The sequence below is a fragment of the Eptesicus fuscus genome, chromosome 2, assembly GCF_027574615.1.
Source record: "Eptesicus fuscus isolate TK198812 chromosome 2, DD_ASM_mEF_20220401, whole genome shotgun sequence".
Lineage (NCBI taxonomy): Eukaryota > Metazoa > Chordata > Mammalia > Chiroptera > Vespertilionidae > Eptesicus > Eptesicus fuscus.
The window spans coordinates 63,853,844-63,871,338 of record NC_072474.1 but is presented as its reverse complement, the minus strand read 5'-3'; the positions used below and the strand labels follow the sequence as shown (position 1 = coordinate 63,871,338).

At 38.4% G+C, this 17,495-nt stretch overlaps 1 protein-coding gene across 10 annotated transcripts in view; it reads right to left on the bottom strand.

Moving 5' to 3' along the window:
• SEC31A (SEC31 homolog A, COPII coat complex component) overlaps positions 1–17,495 on the bottom strand; it is a 79,526-nt gene that overhangs the window by 58,913 nt on the left and 3,118 nt on the right. For 9 of the 10 annotated variants that reach the window (XM_054727784.1, XM_054727785.1, XM_054727787.1 and 6 more), the window contains exons 2-6: positions 8,608–8,687; positions 7,820–7,943; positions 5,750–5,948; positions 2,555–2,650; positions 117–257 (exon numbers count right to left, since the gene is read on the bottom strand). In XM_054727784.1, the coding sequence (XP_054583759.1) occupies positions 117–257; positions 2,555–2,650; positions 5,750–5,948; positions 7,820–7,943; positions 8,608–8,687 (640 nt within the window). Of the gene's footprint in view, positions 1–116; positions 258–2,554; positions 2,651–4,198; positions 4,343–5,749; positions 5,949–7,819; positions 7,944–8,607; positions 8,688–17,495 lie in introns of all 10 variants that reach the window. The other variant, XM_054727783.1, reaches the window with a different exon arrangement.

Here is a 17,495-nt window from a genome sequence, read left to right as displayed (position 1 = left end):
GAAAATACAGGATTTGACTTTATAGAAATGTGATTTATTGCCAACTCTGACAAATGATATAGGAATACCTACAGAAGAAATACAACATATTCATTACAAATCAATCATATTCTTACCCTGTTATTATGATCACTGACTTTGATGATAGGTTCATTTTTTCTAAGATCCCAGACAGTGGCCCGGCCACTGGGACTGGCTGATGCTAAAATATGCTGGACTTGTCTATTCCATGCAATGCAGCTGATATCTTCTAGGGGCTAAAAGGAATAAATTATTGAAAATTATTTCTCAATTATAATAAAATTTAACTACAAATTCTGATCCTTCTTTTTAAAAAACAGATAACTTAAAAATCTGATCTGTTCATTCCACAAATTTGCTTTACATTCCTAAGTTCTCAATATATACAATACAGTTTAATACTGTCTCATCCACCAGGCATTTATTAAGCTTCTACTATAAATCAAGCACTGTTTTGTTATTTTGCAAGTGCCATGAGGTAGACGATGGACCACAAAGCAGATGTAGGTCAATATAACAACTAGGCAGAGAAAAAGTTACAGCCTAGATGATGAGAAAAAAGTATCTTTATAAATGGTAGACCATAGGCTATCCTTATGCTACCTCCTCTCAGACTGCCAAAATATTAGGTCCCATTATAAGGCTACTCAAATTGAGTAGTCTATATAATATAAAAACCTCAAAAAGGTGCCCTGGCCAGGTGGTTCAGTTGGTTGGAGCATCATCTCGTGTGCCAAAAGGTGGCAGGTTCGATTCCAGTCAGGGCACAAACCTCGGTTGCAGGTTTGATCCCCCATCAGGGTGAGTACAGGAGACAACCGATCGATGTTTCTCTCTCACCTTTCTTGCTCTCTGTGTGTGTCTCTCTCTCCTTCCTCTCTCAAATCAATTATTTTTAAAAAGAAACTAAAAAAAAGAAAGAAACTCAAAGAGGCAGCGGGAGGGCTATTTTCTCAACTTACTAGAAATACATAGTGCAGGGAATAATGCCTTGGATTCATCACACCAATGTAAAACAGATGACTGGCCTAGAATCTGAGGTTCTCCTCTCTAGAATTCAACACTTTTATGAGCCTTTATTAGACTTCAAGCTACTACTCAGCAGGAATGCCAACAAGATAAGTAATACCTTCATGTCTCGTTTCTTTTGTTTTCAGAAGACTTGAATCAATTAAACTTCAAATAATAGTTACCCAGGAGTATGAATGGTTAGAACTACAGCCAGGAGACAATCAGACTTATTTAAGATTAGCCAAGGAAGGGTTTCACTCCTCTAATGGGCCCCATTATAAAACCCTCAAAGCCATTACAGACGGTGGACCTTTGTCCCTCAGCATCCCTCAAGAATGAGTAAAAATAAGAAAGGGGGGATTTGTTACCCCACAGTAGGCCTATGTGACCTGGTAAACCCCTACCCAACACTAACTACTTATCTTTGAGAACAGGAGGGATGCAGTTAATAGTTCTTTCTCAAGAAAGTATCAGCTAAGACTAAGATAGCCTCCTAAGTGACCTCCAAGGGACCTCAAACCTCATTATAATCTAATCTCCATACTAAATGATATACCCACCAAGGCCATGACAGTTGACAATCACCTTGGCAATGATCAAAAGGAACCATAAAAGGACAAAAAGGTAGAACCCAAATTCCAAAAAAATTGCGCCCCCCCCTTTCTCAGAAAACCATGACTATTCCACTCACCATTTGCATAAAGCTCTCCCTTATCTGCCTAGATCATCCCTTCATTTCTACCCCTCCTATATCTATCTACAACTTCTCAACCCCAAGTGGATGAGAAGCTAATCTGTGAGCTATGCTCCCGCTTCACCATTCTCTGGTCATTGAATCACTAACACTTGCACTGTTAAAAAAAAGAAAAAGAAAGAAAGAAATAGGAAAAGGGTTAAGTGTTTCTTTAAAAAAAAAAATGTTTCCTTTCAAATCTATGATTTTTATTCTAAGGTTGGACAGTGTTAAAACACTATATGAGCCGAAACCAGTTTGGCTCAGTGGATAGAGCGTCGGCCTGAGGATTGAAAGGTCCCAGGTTCAATTCCGGTCAAGGGCATGTACCTTGGTTGCGGGCACATCCCCAGTAGGGAGTGTGCAGGAGGCAGCTGATCAATGTTTCTCTCTCATCGGTGTTTCTAACTCTCTATCCCTCTCCCTTCCTCTCTGTAAAAAATCAATAAAATATATTTAAAAAAATAATAAAAATTAAAATAAAAAAAAACACTATATGATATAAAATACTACACCCTATAAAATACAGTATCTAAAAAAATTATTATGGACTTGTCAATTTCTAAAATCAAACAGTTGCTGGCAGATGGCAGGCACTGAGTAAATATTTGCTGTAAAGACTCACTGATACTTTGAAAAAACATTCATTAATACTTTACTTCACTAAAGAAAAATCAATAACATCTAAACATTGGTTTTTAAACAAATAAATTTTCTGTGGAAAACAAATAAATTAAGTGTAGAAGAACTGATTTTGGTACTTTGATTATATCAAAATCAATGTATTACCTGTGTTTTGGCTCCTGGTGTCATTGGAGTTGCAAAATTATTTAGATCCCAAATGTAAATTTCAGATTCATTAGCACCAGAAGCTACCAGGTTAGTCTGCAATAAGAAACAATTAATAACTAAATAGCACTTTACATAATTAAGAGAACGCAGATTAACTCAGTTCATAGCTAGAAAGATCTCTGTTTTAGGTTATACAATTTTTCTACTGAATTAAAGAAGCAAAACTTATGAATTCCTAAATACCATGCATAACAATCTATAATTAAAGTAGTTTTTAGATAAATATATAAAATTCTATTTAACTTAAAATGATATGTGTATTGACATTTTAATATAAGACATTAAAAATAATTACATGGAGCCCTAACTGGTTTGGCTCAGTGGATAGAGCATCAGCCTGTGGACTGAAAGGTCCCTGGTTCGATTCTAGACAAGGGCATATGCCCAGGTTGCGAGCTTGATCCCCAGTAGTGGCTGTGCAGGAGGCAGGTGAACAATGATTCTCTCTCTTTGTTGATGTGTCTATCTCTCTCCCTCTCCCTTCCTCTCTGAAATCAATAAATATATGTATAAAAAAATAATTACATGGGTAAATTCTTAAACAATCATGTAACTGCCCTGGCCAGTTTGGCTTAGTGGATAGAGCTTTGGCCTGCGGACGGAAGGGTCCCGAGTTCGATTCCAGTCAAGGGTACATGCCTGGGTAGCGGGCTCGATCCCCACTAGGGGTCGTGCAGGAGGCAGCTGATCCATGATTCTCTCTCATCGATGATGTTTCTCTCTCCCTCCCTCTCTGAAATCAATAAAAATATACTTTTTTAAAAAATCATGTAACTACATGGGGATTATAATTTGTGGATTTACATCTCTGGAAGGGAATTCAACAGTGGGTAATAAAAACAGGTTACCAATTACTGCTTTCAGGAAAATAACTGAATTCTAAAATAATGGCGTCTATCTCAGGATGCCTCAAAGCCAGCTTCTGGAGCCAAACCAAGATAGGGCTAGTTAAATTCTTGTCTTAAATCCCTCACATAATTCTACTTCATTTATACTCAATCTTGTTCTGAGTAGCAATATTTCTAGATTATCTCTATTGCATACCTTAATGGTCAAAAGCCCCTAAAACTGTGATATGAAGTGTAGCAAGATAATGAATTTCATGTATTAACCTTCATCCTTTATTATTCACTTGCATAAATTCTTCTCTAATCAACCAAAATATAACTAAAAACAGAGGAATTTTATGGTAATAGCTACCTATAATACAAGGTAACCAAAAATCAGCAACTGTTTAATCCAATTAACAAAGGAACTAGCTTTCTAATCTAAAGAATAAACCCCATAAATGGTAGAAATTAAGAAGTTTGGGTTTTATAGTTCTATATCTTAAATATCTATATATATAAACAGGGAATATGCTAATTAGCCAGGCGTCAAGACCGCTCAGAAGGAGGCTGCATCACGACAGCTCAGGAGGAGCTGCGCGCGCAGATGGGCGGGAGGGGACTGCGTGCCGCCCCCAGCCCCAGCGGCCATGGGGAGGCAGGAGCTGGGGGGGGGGCCAGAGTGGAGACACAACACACGGAGAGGTTTGGGGCAGGGGGAGGGCCAGAGAGGAGACACAATACACAAGAGCACCTGCCTCCACCCCAGCGGACACAACACGGCAGCTGGCGCTGCACGGGTCAGGCGCAGGTCCTGGCCCCCCGCGGGGTGCCGCCTCGCTCGGCGGGAGGCGGGGTGCCTCCTCCCACGATTTCCATCGCACGCTGGGCCTCTAGTCTATTTATAATATAAGAAAAATAACTACTTTAAACTTTAAGATAATATGCATTTTTTGGTTGTTGTACTCTAGTATTCTATTAACTTAAGATATTTAACTGCCCAGCTGGCATGGCTCAGTGGTTGAGCATCGACCTATGAACCAGGAGGTCACGGTTCGATTCCCAGTCAGGCACATGCCTGGGTTTTGGGCTCGATCCCCAGTCTGGGGCTTGCAGGAGGCGGCCAATCAATGATTCTCTCTCCCTCTGATGTTTCTATCTCTCTCTCCCTCTCCCTTCCTCTCTGAAATCAATAAAAAATATCCTATCTAATAATAGACAAATATGCAAATTGACCGTACCTTCGCTATGCCCACGATTGGCCAGGATGCACGGGGGGGGGGGGTGCGGGACTCGGGGGGGCCGACTGGGCCAGCGGGACGCTGAGCTCGCATCACCAGCGGCGGCGCGAGCTCAGTGTCTGCGCCATGGCTGTGCTGCGACACAGAAGGGGCCTCTGGGGCAGCGAGCTCACGTTCCACCGTGGACCATCAAAAGCGGGGGAGTTGGGTGCCTGTCCGCTCCGGTACCAGGCCTTTCAGAAGCCTCCGCCACGCTGGCGGCTTCTGAAAGGCCTGGTGCACCAGTGGACAGGCACCCAGCTCCCCCGTGATCGAAAGCGAAAGCGTGCAGGGGACCCTACACGTGCATGATTTAATCATGCACTGGGCCTGTAGTATATATATATATTTTTTAAAAAAGATCTTTGGCCCTGGCCAGGTAGCTCAGCTGGTTAGAGTGTAGTCCCAATACACCAAGGTTGCAGGTATGATTCCCAGTCAGGGCATATACAAGAAGCAACCAATGAATGCATAAATAAGTGGAACAACAACATATATTTCTCTTTCTCTCCCTCTAAAATCAATAAATAACCTTTAAAAAAAAAGACCTTTATTAACTTACACATTTATATAATTAATATTTAGTAAAGTTTAAAATGGTAACATTTGACTCTTGTCTATTAATTAAATTTGTACTATATTTGTGTATATTTCTAATTATCTGATAGAGTACTAATCTCTTTATCATAAAGACAAAATTTCTCAATTAATAAACTGTGGATTAATCCAGACACCACAGACCAACCCAATGTTGGAATAGCATAAACCTTTAAAAGGCAAGGTTTCTAAAAAATGTTCAATCAGATGTTATGATATCTCCAGACTTCTCTGAATTAAACGCATCAGCCAGATCCCCTCCATGCAGTTAGTATTACATATTCTGAACTCTTTATTCTTCAAACAAATATACTCACTCCTCATGCACACATTTTAAGCTTTTGATTCCAAGCATAATAGATTCATATGCTTGTCTCAAATAAGCAGCACATATCTCAAGAATCATGAATAAATGTCAAAAGTCTAACCTGGAAAATGTTCACATCCAAGGCTCTCACTGGGCCGGTATGCTTATCATTTTGGGCAATCACAACTTCCTTGTCTCCAGCTATAATTTTAGAAGGATCATAAAGAATAATATTTCCATTTTCACCACCTGCAATCAGAACTCCAGAGATATTTCCTTTGGAATCCATCTTATGAGGCCCCCAAATCAACTTGTGGTACCTTTAAGAGAAAACGAATAAAAACAACTTAGATGATGTACTGTGTAGAATTGTATACCTGAAACCTGTATAATTTTATTAACCAACATCATCCCAATGAATTCAATTAAAAAAAGCAACAACTAATTTTTGAAGTCAAAAAAATGTAGAAAATAATTAGAAAGTATACATTTAATTCCTTATCATCATAAATACTCCAAAAATACTGTTTCTCCTCTATTCCTGGTAACCATGAATGACTTGGTGAAATGGAATTTTAGTTATTTATACTCATGTGCATATTTGATTTGGTAACTTAAAAGAGTAAAAATATTCTTTTTTAGAGGTAATATTATAGTGTGACAAAGTATACCTGATTTGTGTGCTAAAGATATGGGCTTACGAATAGTTTTACCATTTAGAAACTTTGAGGCCTAGGCAAGTTACTTGACCATCCTAAACTGCTTTTGGTTCATCTGAAAAATAGAGCTACCACTTCCCTTAATTCTGTTTGACTACAGAAGTACTCACCAACAAATGGTCTGTTAAATAGTAAAGGTGTTAAAGGAGTCATCTAAAATTTTCTAAGAAAAATAATGTATTCTGACAGTAAAAAAGTGACATTAAAATTATGTCTGTTATGACAAGTACTCCTACTTGTGGAGAATAAAAGATTATGGTGTGGCATGAAGATGAGATATGAAGGTGTCATGGAGATGTACGATGAGACATAATAAGATGGTGGTGAGTAGCCCTAGCCAGTTTGGCTCAAGTGGATAGAGGTCAGCCTGCGAACTGAAGGGTCCGGGGTTTGATTCCAGTCAAGGGCGCATGCCCAGGTTGTGGGCTTGATCCCCAGTGTGGGCTGTGCGGGAGGCAGCCGATCAATGATTCTCTCTCAGCATTGATGTTTCTATCTCTCTCTCCCTCTCTCTTCCTCTCTGAAATCAATAAAAATATAATAAATAAAAAAAAAAGTAGGAAAAAAGAGTAGAAAACCGGCAAGACAATAAGTATCTGGAGTTTCCATTACAGTGTGAAGGCTCTGAAGATTGAGGATTCCCATGAGACTCCATGATCTGTATTCTGTTAGCTAAGGTACAATCTCTTCATCAAAATCTGCCAAAAGCTAATGAGGCAATAAAGCAATTTTATTACTTAAATAAAAGTATACTTTCAATAGGCCCTAAATACTTGGAAAGGTGATCCAAATACCTACTGTATCAGAAATCACGTCAATAAAATTCTCTGTGAAATATATTTTCAAATATAGATAAATACAAGAAAAAAAATAACCTACTATTCAGAGATAATTACTATTTACATCTTAATATTCATCCAACTAATTTCTTTTCTAATCATACCTTCCTTTTTTTGTAAACAGGTAAGAAAAAGGAAATAAAAGAAAGTAACTCTACTATATTATGAGGGAAAAAAATTAGAAACTATATCATTTCCTTCCTATTCTACACATAACAGTCAGCAATAAAAAGTCAATAGACATGTGGCTCAGTGGTTGAGCATCAACCCAGGATCCAAGAGGTCACCAGTTTAATTCCCAGTCAGAGCACATGCCCAGGTTGCGGGCTTGATCCCCAGTAGGGGGTGTGCAGGAGGCAGCCAATCAATGATTCTCTATCATCATTGATGTTTCTCTCTCTCTCCCTCTCCCTTCCTCTCTGAAATCAATAAAAATACATTTAAAAAAAAAAGTTAATAGACATTAACTCTACTTCCACAGAAATTCACTAATGTATTTTTTCACCAACTATCTCATGTCATTATTGGTAGTATTCCTTGCAATTTCTAATAATGATACATTTATAGACAAACTAGGCATTACTCACAACATATAATTAAATATAATCATGAATTTAAGGTCGAATCTCATACCTGTGAGAAGAAGAAAAGGTGGCACAAGATTTCATATCCAAGGATGGATCAGAAAGATCTAATTCAAATATCTCAAGGGAAGCATTGGTACTAAATGTTGCATCCAATTGCTGAGCAGATGTTCCTATAGAAAATACATTTATGGTAACTATGCATGCAAAAATAAGAGTCTCAGCAAACCATACAAAATAGAAATTAGAGGCATGTTTTTCAATTATCTCAGTCATGAGTGCTATAATAGTAACTGAAATCAGCTCATATGCCATTGAGCAGATGTTTAAATTACTACAGCAATAAGATCCTAACACAGGGCTCGGAGATGACATTTGTAAGAGTGAGTAGTGCAGATAATTTTAAAAGCTCTCTGTAAAAACACCACCATGATTCACTATATCTGTTTATAGTCACAAATGATATAACTCCAACTCTTTTTATATAAAAAAGCTAGCATCAAAATTGTTCTTCATTTAAATTGATATTTAACAGGTTTTTAAAAAACTTATCTATTGTGTTTAGTACTGGAGGAATAAAGATAAAACATAATTTTTATAAAATGGGATGACACTATAAATATATCATGATTAATGCTATGATGTACAGGTGCCATGGGAACACGGAGGAAAGTCATAGAACTCAGCTGACAGGAATGAGGGAGGTATCTTGCCAGGGAAGAAGAGGCTTTCTAGAGATGAAGCTTGATCTGAATCTTTAAGAACAGATATGAATAAATCAGATGTGGAAGAGAAGAAATTAGGTGACTTGTACTATCTTGTTTCTGTTGAACTCACCTGTAGCTAGGTAAATGGGATGATTCTGGGCAGGGCTCCATGCCTGCATGGCAGTACGATCTACTTCCTTTAACTTCATCCTGCTAAAGAGAATTTTTTTTAAATACATTTTTATTGATTTCAGAGAGGAAGGGAGAGGGAGAGATAGAAACATCAGTGATGAGAGAGAATCACTGATCAACTGCCTCCTGCACACCCCCTACTGGGGATCGTGCCCACAACCTGGGCATGTGCTCTTGACCGGACTACAACCCAGGATCCTTCAGTCCAGCAGGTCGATGCTCTATACACTGAGCCAAACCAGCTAGGGCAAGAGAATATTTTACATAGATATATATTGAACATGTAACATAGAACACAGAAATATACTGTACCAACAACTGCATCGTTAGTAAACCCCTAATGCCAATAAATCAAATTAGGTATCATTTGTTGAGAATGTTCAATATTAGAAAGAAGAAACACTTATTTTAAGACAAGCCCTGCCTGGTGTTACTCAGTGGTTAGAGCATCAGCCTGAGCACCAAAGGGTTTTGGGTTTGATTCATGGGTGAGGGCACCTGGGTTGCTCAGACAAGGATAGGTGGCAGTGTATTAGGGGTAAGAAAAGGCACATAAAAAATAAGGTGCATCTTCCTGGAACAGGATCATTCAATAAGAGCAGTTCTTAAAATTAATTTTAAATTAAAAGACTAACTACAAAGAATATAGTAAACCCACAGATTTAAAGATAAAGCAGCTTTTTCTAGTCGGCACCAAGCCATGGATTGCCATAATCTCACCAGGCATAAGCTCCTATGGATATACTTTAAATACACCAAGAGCCCTGGCCAGTGTGGCTCAGATTGTTGAGCGTAGTCCCATGCACCATGAGGGTCACTGGTTTTGGTTCCTGGTCAGGGCACATGCCCAGGTTGCTTGCAGGCTCAATCCATAGGAGGTGGTGTGCCGGAGGCAGGGATCAATATTTATCTCTTATCTATGTTTCTATCTCTCTCCTTCTCCCTTCCTCTCTCTCTCTCAAAATTAATAAAAACAAATAAATAAAAAAACAAACAAAGAAAGAAATGCAGACAGGACCAAGGAGCTGAGCCCACAAAGTGGGCCCAGTGGGGAGTCAACTCAGATGGAAAGAGAAGGGACAGAAGTCAGCTCTTAGGGGTCCCTGATTGCAGGCAATTTTTCTAAGGCAGAAGAGGAATTGTCTTCCCAGGTGTCCAGCTCTAATGACTCAGATCAAGGAGCTGGAGAAGAGGTCCATGGAAGAGCTCAAAAAGATTATTCAGCCCTAGCTGGTTTGGCTCGATGGATAGAGCATCAGCCTATGGACTGAAGGGTCCCAGGTTCAATTCCGGTCAGGGGCACATGCCTGGGTTGCGGATTTGATCCTCAATGGGGGGTGTGTAGGAGGCAACCGATCAATGATTCTCTCTCATCATTGATGTTTCTGTCTGTGTCTCCCTCTTTCAAATCAATAAAAATATATTAAAAAGAGAAGATTATTCAGCACAGGCCGGGCTGGCTTGAGCTCTCTGAAATGACCAAGCAGCAAGACTATGACCTGAAGCCCTAGCCGGCTTGGCTCAGTGGATAGAGCGTCAGCCTGCGGACTGAAGGGTCCCAGGTTCAATTCTGACCAAGGGCACGTGCCTGGGTTGTGGGCTTGATCCCCAGTAGGGAGTGTGCAGGAGGCAGCCGATCAATGATTCTCTCTCATCATTGTTGTTTCTATCTCTCCTTCTCCCTTACTCTCTGAAATCAATAAAGAAATATATTTAAAAAGGAGAAAAAAAAAAAGACCACAACCTGGAGATGAACAAGGCAGAGTCTGCCCTGGCCTACTAAGCCAAGCACTTCTCAGCCCTGCAAGATGTCATCAAGGCCTTGCGCCTATCCATGTAGCTGGGAGAGCAGGCCAGCAAATAAGCAAGCAGCAAGACTCAGCCCCAGTGACAACTGCAAATAAGGATGTTTGATTTCAAAATAAATAATAAGATAAAGTAGAAAAATTTTAAATACCGGTTACTCCAAGCTTTAAAAAAAATCTGTTATTCTACAAAAATGCATTCATATGGCACATTATTCTACTATAAAGATGTACCATAATTTAATTACTTGGTCTGCTACTGATGAACACCTGAGTTGTTTCTACTCTTTTGCGATTTTTTTGCAAAAAATGCTGCAATAAATGCTCATTGTACATATTATTTCATTCATGGGCAAGGACACCTATATTTTCCAGAAGTAAAACTGCTAGATTAAAGAACAAATGAAATTTAAATTATGATGGATACTGCTATGTTGCCCTCCATGGCAACTGTATCTTTTCACATTCCCAAGAGTAATATATGAGTAGCTGCTGCCCTACTGCCTTACCAGAGTTATACTTGTTTGGAGGTAACACTTTAGATTTTTACCAACAGGATCGATCAGTGGAATATGTTAGCTGTGTATAGTTACAATTTGCATTTCTCATAATATAAATAATGTTGAACATCTTTTTTTCTGTGGTCATGGGTCATCCATATTTCCTTTTCTGTCTATTCGTATCATTTTTCTATTTTTCTATTATGTTGTCAGACTTTATCTTTTGACTTTGCTTATATGTATATATTTTTACCTTTCACAAGATTTCAAAAAATGGATTTTATTTATTAGAACAGTTTTAGGTTCACGGAAAATTTGAGTGAAAGTATATTAAATTCCCAAATACCTCTCTTCCCTACTCCCCCAACTACAGCCTTTCCCATTATCAAAATCCTGCACCATAGTGTTACATTTGTTTCAGGCAATGACTCAACATAGACACATATCCCAAAGTCCATAGTTACCATTAGGGTTCACTCTTGGTGTTATACATTCCATGGGTTTAATGTATAATGACACATACCTACTGTTACAGTATCATTCAGAAGTTTCCCTGCCCTAAAAATTCGCTATGCTCCATCTATTCATCCCTCTTTCTCCCTCCCTCCTAGAAAACACTGATCTTTTTACTGTCTCCATAGTTTTGCCTTTTCTGAAATGTAATTTAGTTACAATCATAAAATATTTCAGCAATAGGCATTTAAGGTTCCTCCATGTCTTTTTGTGACTTGACAGCTCATTTCTTTTAAGCACTGAAAAATATTCCATTGTATGGATGTACCATAATTATTTTTTATAGTTAAATTTGTCACCTTTAAAAGGGTTTCTGAATTTTGATTAGTTAGAAAGACCTTTTTCATGTCAAGATTATGAAGAAACTCACCCATATTTTTCTTCTAGCAAACCCATTTATGGCTTATTCTTTACATTTAAATTTTGACTCACTTAGAGTATATACTGGCATACAATGTATGTTCAAAGTGTTTTTTTCCCCCCCTTATCACTCCAAAACCATTTATTGAAACATCTTTTACCTACTAATTTTATTTTATTTATTTTTTCTGTTAATCCTCACTCGAGGATATTTTTCCATTGATTTTTTTGTTTATTTGTTTGTTTTTAGGGAGAGTGGAAGAAAGAGGAAAAGACAGAGAGAAACATGGATGCGAGAGAAACACATTGATTGGTTGTCTCCTGCAGGTGCTTCATCAAGGTCCTGGGCCGGGGAGGAGCCTGCAGCCGAGGTATGTGCCCTTGACCGGAATTGAACCTGGGACCTTTCAGTCCAGACCAATGCTCTATCCATTGAGCCAAACCGGCCAGGGCTACCTACTAATTTTAGATATCATGTTTATCATGTACCAAATTTCTATATTTAGGTTTATTTCTGAATTTACTATTTAGGTTTATATTCTTGTAGGTATTAGAATGTAGGTTAGGCTTTACATTCCTGTATATACTTAGGTTTATTTCCGGATTTCCATTCCATAGGTCCATTTGTTTATTTACATGTTAGGCACTCCATTGTTTTAAATATTGAGACTTTTTATGAGTAAGACTTCAATAACTCCAACCCACTGCTTTCCCCTATTTTCCTTGATACCCTCTTACTACATAAATATTGTAGTAGTTTTTGTCAATTCCAGAGAAAAAAATAGTAATTTTACTGAACCTGCCTCAAGTTTAATAAATTAATGGAAATTAACAAGATGTTTGAATCTTCCTATTGAGAATAGGGTGCCTTTTTAAAAAATATTTTTTTTATTTATTTTTAGAGAGAGAGAGAGAGAAAGAGAAATGTCAAAGTGAAAGCACTGAACATCCAAGGGCTGCCTCCTGCACACCTCCTACTGGGAATCCAGCCCACAACTCAGGCACAACTGATATTCAAACCAGCAACCTCTCTGGGTGCATGGGACAATACCAAACCAACTCAGCCACACAGGCCATTGTGAGAACGTGGTGCCTTGATTTAAGTAATCTTTTCTTTCTTTTTTTTTTTAATCTTTCAGCATTGTTTTACATTTTCTTTGGCATATTGGGCTTACTTATTCCTATTTCATTTTTTGGTTTATTTGTAAATGTGTCCCCCCCTCCCCCCATCCTTTCGTTATACTGTCTATCATCTTATATGAAGGCTAATGATTTTTTTTCTTAAATGTATCTTTATTGTTGAAAGTATTACAGATGTCCCCTATTTTCCCCTATTGACCCCGTCTACCCCGAACCCACTCTGCCTAGGCTTTCACTGCACTATTGTCTGTGGCTAAAGATTTGTTCGTATTAATTTTGTATCCTGCTATCTTATTGAATTCTGTTTCTGGAGTAGTTTCTCAGTAGATTCTGTTGGGTTTTCCACATATATACTCATATCATGCACCAATAGTGACAGTCGCTTCTGTTTCAAACTGTTATTCCTCAAATTTCTTTTCTCTTGTCCAAGTTGGCTAGTATCTGTAATACCATAGTAAACAGTAGTGATTACAGTGAGATTTCTTGTCTTCTTCTTCTTCTTCTTTTTTTTAAGTGGGAAAACCTCCTGTATCACCTCTGAGCAAGATTTTGGGATTTGACATATACATACAAATGTACATATATTAAGTGTATATAATGTAAGGAAATAGCCATTGATTACTGTTTTATTGAATTCTATTTATAAAGACTGGGTGTTGAATTTTGTCAGATGCTTTTCTTTCTTTTTTGTTTTTATTTATCTTTATTGTTAAGAGTATTACAGATGCCCCCCATTTTTCCCACATTGCCCCCCTCAACTAGACTGATGAGCTACAAAGCCCAATTTCAGGGAAAACATTTAATTTTTAAATTCTTAGCTGTTTAAAAGATCTTTTATTTAAATATTTTTATTTAATACCATTAATTGTCTATAAAGTTACTATGAGCACTACAGAAATTAGCTTGTATAAAATTATTGCCCCTCTTGCACTACATAGTTATAGTCAATAGTATTATCTTCCTCAATGTTTACCTTTGAACTGTTAAATATACTTACACTTCTAACTGATTTGTCAGCTTTAATGATGTCCTTTGACTCCCAGCCATTACAGATGAGGCAATCCACTAACTTATTCTACTTCCAATTTTGTTACTACTTCCCAGTTCTTTTAATTTTTTAAAAATTTTATAACCAATTCCTACATTGTCAGATATTTAACATGCACATTTTATTCTTTCTTCCTTATTCCCACTTTTTAGTCTCAGGACTATAGTTAAATATACTCAATGCCCTCCAACAGTACTTTGGCCAGTTTTCTTACTCATCTGTAAAGGATGAAGTTCATCCTCTACTCGTTTCCTTAAGAGGACCTTAGACTAACAATATGCCTTGTGTCTTACAGGTTCAAGTTGTTTATATTTGAAGAGCATTTTACAGATGATAAAATTAAGGCACAGAAAGGTTAAATAATTTGTACATGCTAGCAAGAAGCAGAGCCAAGATTTAAACTCAGACGTTTAGTTCCGGAGTCCAAGTTCTTACTTGTTACTTCAACAAGTTCAGATATTCAATTTTAATCATAGGAGAAATATTAACATTTAGGAGAAATAATGGCATAGCAACTATGATACATGGTAAAATTAAGAGAAGAAACATAGTTTAGCATCTGTGCTAGGTTAGTTAAGTTAGACAAAAGTGGATTAGGAGGTTGAATACTCATGTGGTTAAAAGAAAGGCCTATAAACTCAATCCTCTATTTGAATATTGGCTCTGCTACTTATACTTTGGACACATTATTTAACCACTCTGAGCCCCAGTTTCTACATCTGTAAAATGGGGATGAAAGTGACTATCTCATGGGGTGTTGTAAGGTTTAAATGAAATAATGTATTTTATAGAGTGCCAATGCCTTGCACATAGGTTAATAAGTGTTTAATATGCTAACTAGTTTTTTAAATTACTATCATAAAATTAATCAAGAAAACTATACTAGTTTCCTAAGATTATTGTGGGGGGGGGGGAAATAACAATCCCAATTTTCTAAGAAGTAAAAAGGAAGCCTATTTTCTTTATATGAAACTAGTAGCCCGTTTGCACGAAGATTCGTGCAATAGACCTTCATTCACCTGGCTGGCTGCCTGTACCAGTTTTCTGCTGGCACCGGGGACGCAGGCCTTGGCTGTGGCCACTGCCTTCTGCCTTCTTTCAGGGTCGGGGCTTGGCCCCGGGCGGTGGCCTTGGGCTCGGCTGCACGCAACATCCCTGCTAAGGATCGCAGGAGCCGACCCCCAGTGGTTTCCTGCGATCCGTGCAGGCTCCCCGCTGGTGCCCAAGGCCGGGAAAGCCTCGGGCAGCTTTCCCAGCCTTGGGCTCGGCCGCACCCAGCGTCCCTGCTACGGATCGTAGGAGCCGACCCCCTGGTCGTTGCCTGCGATCTGTGCAGGCTCCCTGTTGGTGCCCAAGGCCGCACCCAGCGTCCCTGCTACCGATCGCAGGAGCCGACCCCCAGTGGTTTCCTGCGATCCGTGCAGGCTCCCTGCTGGTGCTTAAGGCCGGGAAAGCCACACCCCAACGTCCCTGCAACGGTTTCCTGGTGGGCGTGGTTGGTGGGCGTGGCTTGGTTGGTGGGCATGGCTTGGGTGTAGCGAAGGTGCGGTCAATTTGCATATTTGTCTATTATAAGGTAAGATGCCATCTTCTTCCTCTCGGGCAATTGTTAAGCTCAAGTCCCAGCTCCTTCATGAAAACTGCCCTAATGGTCCAATCCACTCTTAACTGTTTATATTTGTCTGTACCACACTTTAAGCATTTTATAATAAAGTTTCTTATTCAACCTTAACAAAACTTTATAACATTCTTTTAGTAGATATTGTTCACATATTTCTCACTGCCATTTTACTAATAGTTGTATATGTCATCTTGTCTCACTAATTAGACAAATGATGTCTTTTTTAAATCAAGTGTTACAATTTTTACCCTTTTTGGACCAAAGTTACTCAGCATAGGGTAGGTACACAGAAATTTTGCTTGATTTCAAGTTTTAAATGTTCATATTTAGGGACATTCAAATAGACTGATAAGCTAAAAAGCTCAATTTCAGGTAAAATACTTAATTTTTTACCTTAACTGTGTAAAAGACCTTTTCTTATGTAAAAAAATAGAGAAAAGTATGGTTAGTACTTTTTAAAAATGGGTTTTATAAAATGCCTGTAAATAATTTCTAAAAGTGAAAACAAAATGGATAAATATGTGTGTGTGTGTACACACACACACACACACACACACACACACACACACACACACACACACACACATATATATATATATATATATATATATATATACTTCTCTAAAAACCCAACTGAATAGAAATACAGTTTCTCTAAGAGCAAAGGTAAAACAAAGGCTACCTAATTCATTAACTAATTCATGAACACTAGTTAATGTGTAACATCTACTGGAAGAGAAAGAGATAAATTCGAAAGAACATAAAATAGTTAAGTGGGGATTCAAAGGATTTATAAAAGTCTACTTTTTTGTCTTAGTACTCAATGTTCCACCAGAAGCTGTTCCACCAGAAGCAGTTCCACTTATTAACGTGTACTGAACACAAGGCTTCAATACTACCTGAGGGGGAAAAAAACTATACTACAAAATGGCGTAGAACTACATTATGTGGTTTGAATCTAACTAAACAGTAGTACCATAACCTACCTATTGTAATCATTCTCAAAACTACTAAGTGGCTCAATTGGTTGGCGCATGGTCCCTACACCAAAAGGTGGCAGAAACCAGGTCAGGGCACTTACCTAAGTAGCAGGTTCAATCCCTGGCCAGGAGCTGGTGGATCAATGTTTCTCTCTCGCATTGACTTTTCTCTCTTTTCCTCTCTCTAAAATCAATTTTTAATAAAACTACTAAAATTGCTATTGAAATACAGCTTCAACTGAATGCATGTCTATTTCCTTCTCTTAAAATTGATCATTCATTGCCCTAACCGGTTTGGCTCAGTGGATAGAGCATCGGCCTGTGGACTGAAAGGTCCCAGGTTTGATTCCGGTCAAGGGCATGTACCTTGGTTGCAGCTACATCCCCAGTAGGAGGTGTGCAGGAGGCAGCTGATCGATGTTTCTAACTCTCTATCCCTCTCTCTTCCTCTCTGTAAAAAATCAATAAAATATATTTTTTAAAAATACTTTCTAAAAAAAAAAAAAGATCATTCATTAATTGTAACTAATACTTTTTTTTTTTTGCTTTTTTACTTTTATTGATTTCAGAGAGAGGAAGGGGGAGAGAGATAGAAACATCAATGATAAGAATCATTGATCAGCTGCCTCCTGCATGCCCGCTACTGGGGATTGAGCCCACAACCAGGGCATGTGCCAAACCCGTGACCTTCTGGTTCATGGAAACACACTCAACTACTGAGCCACATTGACCAGGCTGTAACTCAGGGGTCCTCAAACTTTTTAAACAGGGGCCAGTTCACTGTCCCTCAGACCGTTGGAGGGCCGGACTATAGTTTAAAAAAAACTATGAACAAATTCCTATGCACACTGCACATATC